Source organism: Diplotaxodon limnothrissa, linkage group LG16 (genome assembly GCF_057381915.1).
Source record: "Diplotaxodon limnothrissa isolate DT_005_m linkage group LG16, D_limnothrissa_male_GT1.1, whole genome shotgun sequence".
Lineage (NCBI taxonomy): Eukaryota > Metazoa > Chordata > Actinopteri > Cichliformes > Cichlidae > Diplotaxodon > Diplotaxodon limnothrissa.
Window position 1 is genome coordinate 9,730,121 of NC_140611.1, and position 8,607 is coordinate 9,738,727.

The 8,607-nt window shown below is 44.1% G+C and overlaps 1 protein-coding gene across 1 annotated transcript; it reads left to right on the plus strand.

The window, feature by feature from the left end:
• The first annotated feature begins 797 nt into the window (after nucleotides 1-797).
• On the plus strand, nucleotides 798-1,715 carry LOC146615749 (olfactory receptor 6N2-like). Its single transcript, XM_085375140.1, has one exon. It carries the CDS (start codon nucleotides 798-800, stop codon nucleotides 1,713-1,715), a length of 918 nt encoding a protein of 305 aa, XP_085231266.1.
• The last annotated feature ends 6,892 nt before the right edge of the window (nucleotides 1,716-8,607 follow it).

The following is an 8,607-nucleotide window of genomic DNA, read 5'->3' on the forward strand; positions in this document are numbered from 1 at the left end:
CTGACGTCCAGAACTCCTATCAGTGGCTGGGCTGAAAGACAAAACACTGAGGTATGAATCATGGCAGCACAGGAACAAGCTCTAAGCATAAGATCCATAAACACTTAGTTCTACCACAACGGGTAAAACCCCTGGTGCAGACTGTGCAAAGATGCCTCTGAAACACTCTAGCACATAAGAGTACAGTGCAAGATGCTAGCAAGCAGAACACACATACAGTAGAACACCATAACCAGGTGGCCAGAAGTATATCAATTAACATTTGTGCAGCATATGTCCTTGAAGTCCAGAGGTCATCACCCAAGGTAGCTGAAAATGACCAAGCTAAGTCTGGGGCTTCCTGATATAGACAGACAAACTGGTGATATCTATCCAACCAGACGCAATAGTGGTGGACAAGCAGAGGGAGATGACTGTAGTGATAGATATAGCTATATCAAGTGTTAACAACATGAGGATGAATGAACGTGATAACCTTGAGACTTGAGAAAATGTAGTGTGAAGGCAGTAGTGGTTTCCGTGGTTTCCGTGGCTTTTTTGCTTTTATACTAAGCCTATACTAGTTCCAGGGGTTTAAAAAAAATTGATGGGCAAACACAATGAAGTGCATAGGGCTATAAACATCAATTCGTCTGATTCCCTGAAGTTGTTTACATGTTAGTAGAGAACTTAATGAGTCCCATAGAGGATGGAAGGTTTTCTGATAAAACAAAGCCACAAAACAGAGACAATTACTTACCTTCTTAGTTCAGTGCAGGAAATATATTACTACAGTACTTTAAAGCATTGTTTATTTAATGGATGTTGAATTAAATGTAACATTGTTAACTCTTGGTGGGTTTGCAGAATTGCACAAATACAGATATCTTTATTTTGTGATTATATTCACATTATATATTCTGATACTCTGCTTTAATTCCACTATAGTGTACCTTATTTGGACTTGCAAAAACCTTCATGAGCCAATGTATATTTTTATTGCAGCTTTGTTAATCAACTCTGTTCTTTACAGCATGATTATCTATCCAAAGCTCTTATCTGATGTTTTGTCTGAAAAACAGACTATATCGTATCCACTCTGTCTCTTCCAAGGATTCTCATATTACACCTCAGCTGGGTCAGAGTTTTTACTGTTGGCAGCAATGGCATATGACAGGTATGTGTCTATATGCAAACCCCTGCAATATCCAGTTATTATGAATAGAATAACTATTTATGTATGTGTGATTTTAGTTTGGCTTATACCTGCTTTTGAGATTGCAGTGTCATTTGTGCTGTATTCGAATGTAAAACTCTGTAGTTTTACTCTAACAGGAATTTTTTGTAACAATTCATTTTACAGGCTTCAGTGTGTGCCCTCGGTTGTAATATCTGTATATGGTGTGGTCATGCTGATAAATGTTGCCTTTCTACCAATGCTTTTCATACTTTTTTCATATATCAGAATTCTAAGAATATCTTACAGTTGTTGCAGAGAAACAAGGAGAAAAGCTCTAAAGACATGTTTACCCCACTTGCTGGTGTTAATCAACTTTTCCTGTTTTATTTTCTTTGATATAATTATAGTTAGACTGGAATCTGATCTATCAAACACTGTACGCTTGACATTGACGTTTCAGTCAATTTTATTCCATCCTCTTTTAAATCCAATCATATATGGACTCAAAGTGAATGAAATTTTTAAACACATCAAGATGTTGTTGTGTCAGGTTTAACAACACTGGTATTACTGCACCATTATCAAATGTATGGGATTTCATTGTAATGTGAGTTAGATAAAAGAGTTTCTTATCTCTGATTTGACATGCAAGATAGAAGGACAGAGATCAACATTTATATAAACGTTGATCTCTGTCCTTCTACTGACAACAAGACGAAAAACATAATGGTCATAAAACAAAGATAAACAATTTGTTAAACTGTTGCTGGTAATGTTTGAAGTCTAAGCAGTTCCTATGCCTGCGTTTCACATTTTTCCTCCTTTTTTGTCACAGGTTATCTTTTACTATTGTGGGTTGTAAGCGCAAAAAATAATTTAGTTAATTTAGTTAATCAATTGCTACCTCTCTCTCTCTCTCTCTCTCTCTATATATATATATATATATAAATATATATATATATATATATATACATATATATATATATATATACACAGTGGGGCAAAAAAGTATTTAGTCAGCCACCGATTGTGCAAGTTCCCCCACCTAAAATGATGACAGAGGTCAGTAAGTTGCACCAGAGGTACACTTCAACTGTGAGAGACAGAATGTGAAAAAAAAAATCCATGAATCCACATGGTAGGATTTGTAAAGAATTTATTCGTAAATCAGGGTGGAAAATAAGTATTTGGTCAATAACAAAAACACAACTCAATACTTTGTAACATAACCTTTGTTGGCAATAACAGAGGTCAAACATTTACTATAGGTCTTTACCAGGTTTGCACACACAGTAGCTGGTATTTTGGCCCATTCCTCCATGCAGATCTTCTCGAGAGCAGTGATGTTTTGGGGCTGTCGCCGAGCAACACGGACTTTCAACTCCCGCCACAGATTTTCTATGGGGTTGAGGTCTGGAGACTGGCTAGGCCACTCCAGGACTTTCAAATGCTTCTTACGGAACCACTCCTTTGTTGCCCGGGCGGTGTGTTTTGGATCATTGTCATGTTCGAAGACCCAGCCTCGTTTCATCTTCAAAGTTCTCACTGATGGAAGGAGGTTTTGGCTCAAAATCTCACGATACATGGCCCCATTCATTCTGTCCTTAACACGGATCAGTCGTCCTGTCCCCTTGGCAGAAAAACAGCCCCATAGCATGATGTTTCCACCCCCATGCTTCACAGTAGGTATGGTGTTCTTGGGATGCAACTCAGTATTCTTCTTCCTCCAAACACGACGAGTTGAGTTTATACCAAAAAGTTCTACTTTGGTTTCATCTGACCACATGACATTCTCCCAATCCTCTGCTGTATCATCCATGTGCTCTCTGGCAAACTTCAGACGGGCCTGGACATGCACTGGCTTCAGCAGCGGAACACGTCTGGCACTGCGGGATTTGATTCCCTGCCGTTGTAGTGTGTTACTGATGGTGACCTTTGTTACTTTGGTCCCAGCTCTCTGCAGGTCATTCACCAGGTCCCCCCGTGTGGTTCTGGGATCTTTGCTCACCGTTCTCATGATCATTTTGACCCCACGGGATGAGATCTTGCCATGGCGGAGTTTGGAGTCTGACTGTTTGAGGCTGTGGACAGGTGTCTTTTATACAGATGATGAGTTCAAACAGGTGCCATTCATACAGGTAACGAGTGGGGGACAGAAAAGCTTCTTACAGAAGACGTTACAGGTCTGTGAGAGCCAGAGATTTTCCTTGTTTGAGGTGACCAAATACTTATTTTCCACCCTGATTTACGAATAAATTCTTTACAAATCCTACCATGTGAATTCATGGATTTTTTTTTCACATTCTGTCTCTCACAGTTGAAGTGTACCTCTGGTGCAAATTACTGACCTCTGTCATCATTTTAAGTGGGGGAACTTGCACAATCGGTGGCTGACTAAATACTTTTTTGCCCCACTGTATGTATGTATATATATATATATATATATATATATATATATATATATATATATATATATATAAAAAACACCCAGCACGCCCCTGCGGGCGGTTTATCCTTCAAGCTCGGGTCCTCTACCAGAGGCCTGGGAGCTTGAGGGTCCTGCGCAGTATCTTAGCTGTTCCCAGGACTGCGCTCTTCTGGACAGAGATCTCCGATGTTGTTCCCGGGATCTGCTGGAGCCACTCGCCTAGCTTGGGAGTCACCGCACCTAGTGCTCCGATTACCACGGGGACCACCGTTACCTTCACCCTCCACATCCTCTCGAGCTCTTCTCTGAGCCCTTGGTATTTCTCCAGCTTCTCGTGTTTCTCGTGTTCCTTCTTCCTGATATTGCTGTCATTCGGAACCGCTACATCGATCACTACGGCCGTCTTCTTCTGTTTGTCTACCACCACTATGTCCGGTTGGTTAGCCACCACCATTTTGTCCGTCTGTATCTGGAAGTCCCACAGGATCTTAGCTCGGTCATTCTCCACCACCCTTGGGGGCATCTCCCATTTTGACCTCGGGACTTCCAGGTTATACTCGGCACAGATGTTGCTGTACACTATGCCGGCCACTTGGTTATGGCGTTCCATGTATGCCTTGCCTGCTAGCATCTTGCACCCTGCTGTTATGTGCTGGATTGTCTCTGGGGCATCTTTACACAGCCTGCACCTGGGGTCTTGCCTGGTGTGATAGACCCCAGCCTCTATGGATCTTGTGCTCAGAGCTTGTTCTTGTGCTGCCATGATTAGTGCCTCTGTGCTGTCTTTCAGTCCAGCTTTGTCCAGCCACTGGTAGGATTTCTGGATATCAGCCACCTCCTCTATCTGCCGGTGGTACATACCGTGCAGGGGCCTGTCCTTCCATGATGGTTCCTCGTCTCCCTCCTCTTTCTTGGGTTTCTGCTGCCTGAGGTATTCACTGAGCACTCGGTCAGTTGGGGCCATCTTCCCAATGTATTCTGAGATGTTCGTTGTCTCATCCTGGACTGTGGTGCTGACACTCACCAGTCCCCGGCCCCCTTCCTTCCGCTTAGCGTACAGCCTCAGGGTGCTGGACTTGGGGTGAAACCCTCCATGCATGGTAAGGAGCTTTCTTGTCTTTATGTCAGTGGCTTCTATCTCCTCCTTTGGCCAGCCTATTACCCCAGCAGGGTACCTGATCACGGGTAGGGCGTACGTGTTGATGGCCCGGATCTTGTTCTTACCATTCAGCTGACTCCTCAGGACTTGCCTGACCCTCTGCAGGTACTTGGTGGTTGCAGCTTTTCTAGCGGCCTCTTCATGGTTCCCATTCGCCTGCGGGATCCCCAAGTACTTGTAACTGTCCTCTATGTCTGCAATGTTGCCTTCTGGTAGTTCAATCCCCTCAGTTCTGACTACCTTCCCTCTCTTTGTTACCATCCGGCTACACTTCTCCAGTCCGAACGACATTCCAATGTCATTGCTGTATAGCCTGGTAGTGTGGATCAGTGAATCGATGTCTCGTTCACTCTTGGCATACAGCTTGATGTCATCCATGTACAGGAGGTGGCTGACAACTGCTCCGTTCCGTAGTCGGTATCCGTAGCCAGTCTTGTTAATGATCTCACTGAGGGGGTTCAGGCCTATGCAGAACAGCAGTGGGGACAGAGCATCTCCTTGGTAGATCCCGCACTTGATGGTGACTTGTGCTATGGGCTTGGAGTTGGCCTCTAGTGTTGTACGCCACATCCCCATTGAGTTCCTGATGAAGGCTCTTAGGGTCCCGTTGATCTTGTACAATTCTAGGCATTCCAGTATCCAGCTGTGGGGCATTGAGTCATAGGCCTTCTTGTAATCAATCCAGGCAGTGCACAGGGTGGTCAGTCTGGTCTTGCAGTCTCGGCTGATTGTTCTGTCTACCAGTAGCTGGTGTTTTGCGCCTCTGGTATTCTTGCCAATTCCTTTCTGTGTCCTGCTCATGTATTGACCCATGTGCCTGTTCATCTTAGCCGATATGATGCCTGACAGGAGCTTCCATGTAGTACTGAGGCAGGTTATTGGTCGGTAGTTGGAGGGGACCGGTCCCTTCTTGGGGTCCTTGGGGATCAGGACCGTCCAGCCTTCAGTTAGCCATTCTGGGTGTCTCTCGTTAACTAGCAGCTGGTTCATTTGTGCTGCCAGACGCTCGTGGAGTGCAGTCAGCTTCTTCAGCCAGTAGGCGTGAACCATGTCGGGCCCTGGTGCTGTCCAACTCTTCATACTGGAGACCCTTTCTTGGATATCTGCCACTGTGATGGTTACTGGACCCTGTTCAGGGAGGTCGCTGTGGTCTGCCCTCAGATCCTCTAGCCACTGAGCATTGCCGTTATGGGTTGCATCCTTCTCCCATATGCTCTTCCAGTATTGCTCCGTCTCCAGCCTTGGTGGTGCTGTTCTCTTATTGTTCCCTTGCCACTGAGAGTACACCTTTGCTGGTTCTGTGGAGAACAGCTGGTTTATTCTCCTGCCTTCTATCTCTCTGGTGTACCTCCTCAAGCGGCTGGCCAAGGCTGTGAGTCTTTGCTTGGCAGTTTCCAAGGCCTCAGGTATGGACAGCTTGCTGTATTTCTTAGGCACCTTATTTGTCGCACCTTTCTGCAACTCCGTTAGTTGGCTAACCTCCCTCCGTGCTACTTTGATCTTGCCCTCTAGCCTCCTTCTCCATGGAGGGTACTGCCCCTTGTCGCTGTTCAACTTGTAGCCAAGCATCTCACTGATCACTGCTGCCGTATTGTAGATCAGCTTGTTAGTGTCGGTAATCGTGGTTGTAGGTATTGCCCGTAGTGCTGCATTAACATCATCTAGCAGACCTTCTGAGGGTACTTCACGTAATCTTGGTAACCGGCTACGGGGGATCCAGGTTTCAAGCTTGGCCATGATCCTATTTTTCAGGTCAGTTCCTCTCGCACTCAACGATCCTTCTCCTATCGCACTTGGGGCTATGTACCCAATCTCGGGTGGGGGTGATGATATCGCCCCCCTGACCTGGGGTCCTGACTCCTCCTTGCCGTAGCATTTGTGTTGTACCTCGTCAATCTCTAGCTGTGAGAGCAGTCCCTTCTTTCGAATGTTGGAACACTGAGCTACTAGTTGTTTCGCCGTCATTGTGGATGTTGGGTATCGAAGAATCCATAGGTCCCTTATCCTATTCATGTAGCCCCTTCCGCCGGGGTTACTTGCGTAGTAGCATTCCAACAACGCCCTGTTTTCGTCTCTTGCCCACCGATGCCTTCTTGTTCCAGTTCCAGTAGCCCACTTTTCGTCAGGGTGCCCTGGTTCCTCAACACCTGACGCGGACCTTGTTGATCCGGGCGACGTCCGAGCCGGCATGCCTTCATATTTATCTGTCTCGCTCATGTCTGCGGTAGGCTTGCTTAGCATAGGGGGTCTAGCCTTAGGACCCTTACTGGATACAGACGCCCCAGGCAGGAATCCAACTTGCGATCCTCTGTTCCAAAGGCGTGTAGTCTAACCGCTACGCTATCCAGCTGGTTTTATATATATATATATATATATATATATATATACACATACATACATACATACAGTACTGTGCAAAAGTTTCAGGCAGGTGAGAAAAAAATGCTGTAAATAAAGAATGCTCTCAAAAATGGAGGTGTTAATTATATATTTTCATCAATCAACATGGAATTATCTTTAATAAATGTATCAGTTCTGATCCATTTTCAGATAAATGTTTTTCAACTTTTTTATATTTTTTCATTTTTACTTTATTACTGATTCTTATTTGCAATATGCTACAAGTGCAACATAGATGGAATAGGTAGTAACACTTTATAACTGTTGCTTAAGGCCCTGCATCTTCATCTCTTGTCACATATTATTGTTCTCTGTGGGTTATAAACCAAACAGATGTATGTAGAAAAACAATCTTGAAAAGTACAATCCCAGTTACAAAAACTGGGGACACTGTGTAAAATGTAAAAAACAAAAAAACAAAACAAAACAGAATTTAATAATTTGCCATTCTCATAAACCCATATTTTACTCACAATAGAACATGAGAAACATATCAAATGTTTGTTTGCTTTAGGGCTAATACCTCATGATTGGCATTGCAAATTTCTGTTTTTTTCCATACTGTATAGAGTGTATTGTAGGTAGGTTTTGGAAGTAGAGTGTTACTCTGATGCTATCAGATACAGCACTTCCTCACAAACCCTCACAGGAATGTGGCATTGATCATAAATCTGTTGTTATGGCATGCACTCTACACCCCTTCTTTAACTCTACAGGCCTGACCAGAGCGTAAGAGGTGGTTGTCATGGTAACGAGGGTGTTGCCTGCAAAAGGGCATCTCCATATAACGAGATGCCCAGAGAGCTGCAGAAGAAGAAACATGTGCTGGTATGAGACCTAAGGCCACTCTCAACTCATTTGACCAATCATGTTAACATTCAGTTTCTTTGATTCATAAAAGTGTATACCGCCCTGGCACAGTGCCTTTGTCTCTGAGCCAGAGAAAGGAGATCCATGGCGCCATGTAAAGCAATTAAAAATTCTAAATATTTCGATGATAAATTTTGAAAACTTAAAATTGGAGCATATTGTCTTCTCTCTCCCTCAACAGTTTCTTAGTTTAGCTGCTTCAATTCAATTCAATTTTATTTATATAGCGCCAAATCACAAGAAAAGTCGCCTCAAGGCGCTTCATAAATACAGAGAAAAACCCAACAGTCATATGACCCCCTATGAGCAAGCGTTTTGGCCACAGTGGGAAGGAAAAACGCCCTTTTAACAGGAAGAAACCTCCGGCAGAACCAGGCTCAGGGAGGGTCGGCCATCTGCTGCGACCGGCTGGGGTGGGAGAAGGAAAACAGCATAAAGACATGCTGTGGAAGAGAGACAGAGGTTAATAACAGATATGATTCAATGCAGAGAGGTCTATTAACTCATAGTGAGTGAGAAAGGTGACTGGAAAGGAAAAACTCAATGCATCATGGGAATCCCCGGCAGCCTACATCTATTGCAGCATAACTA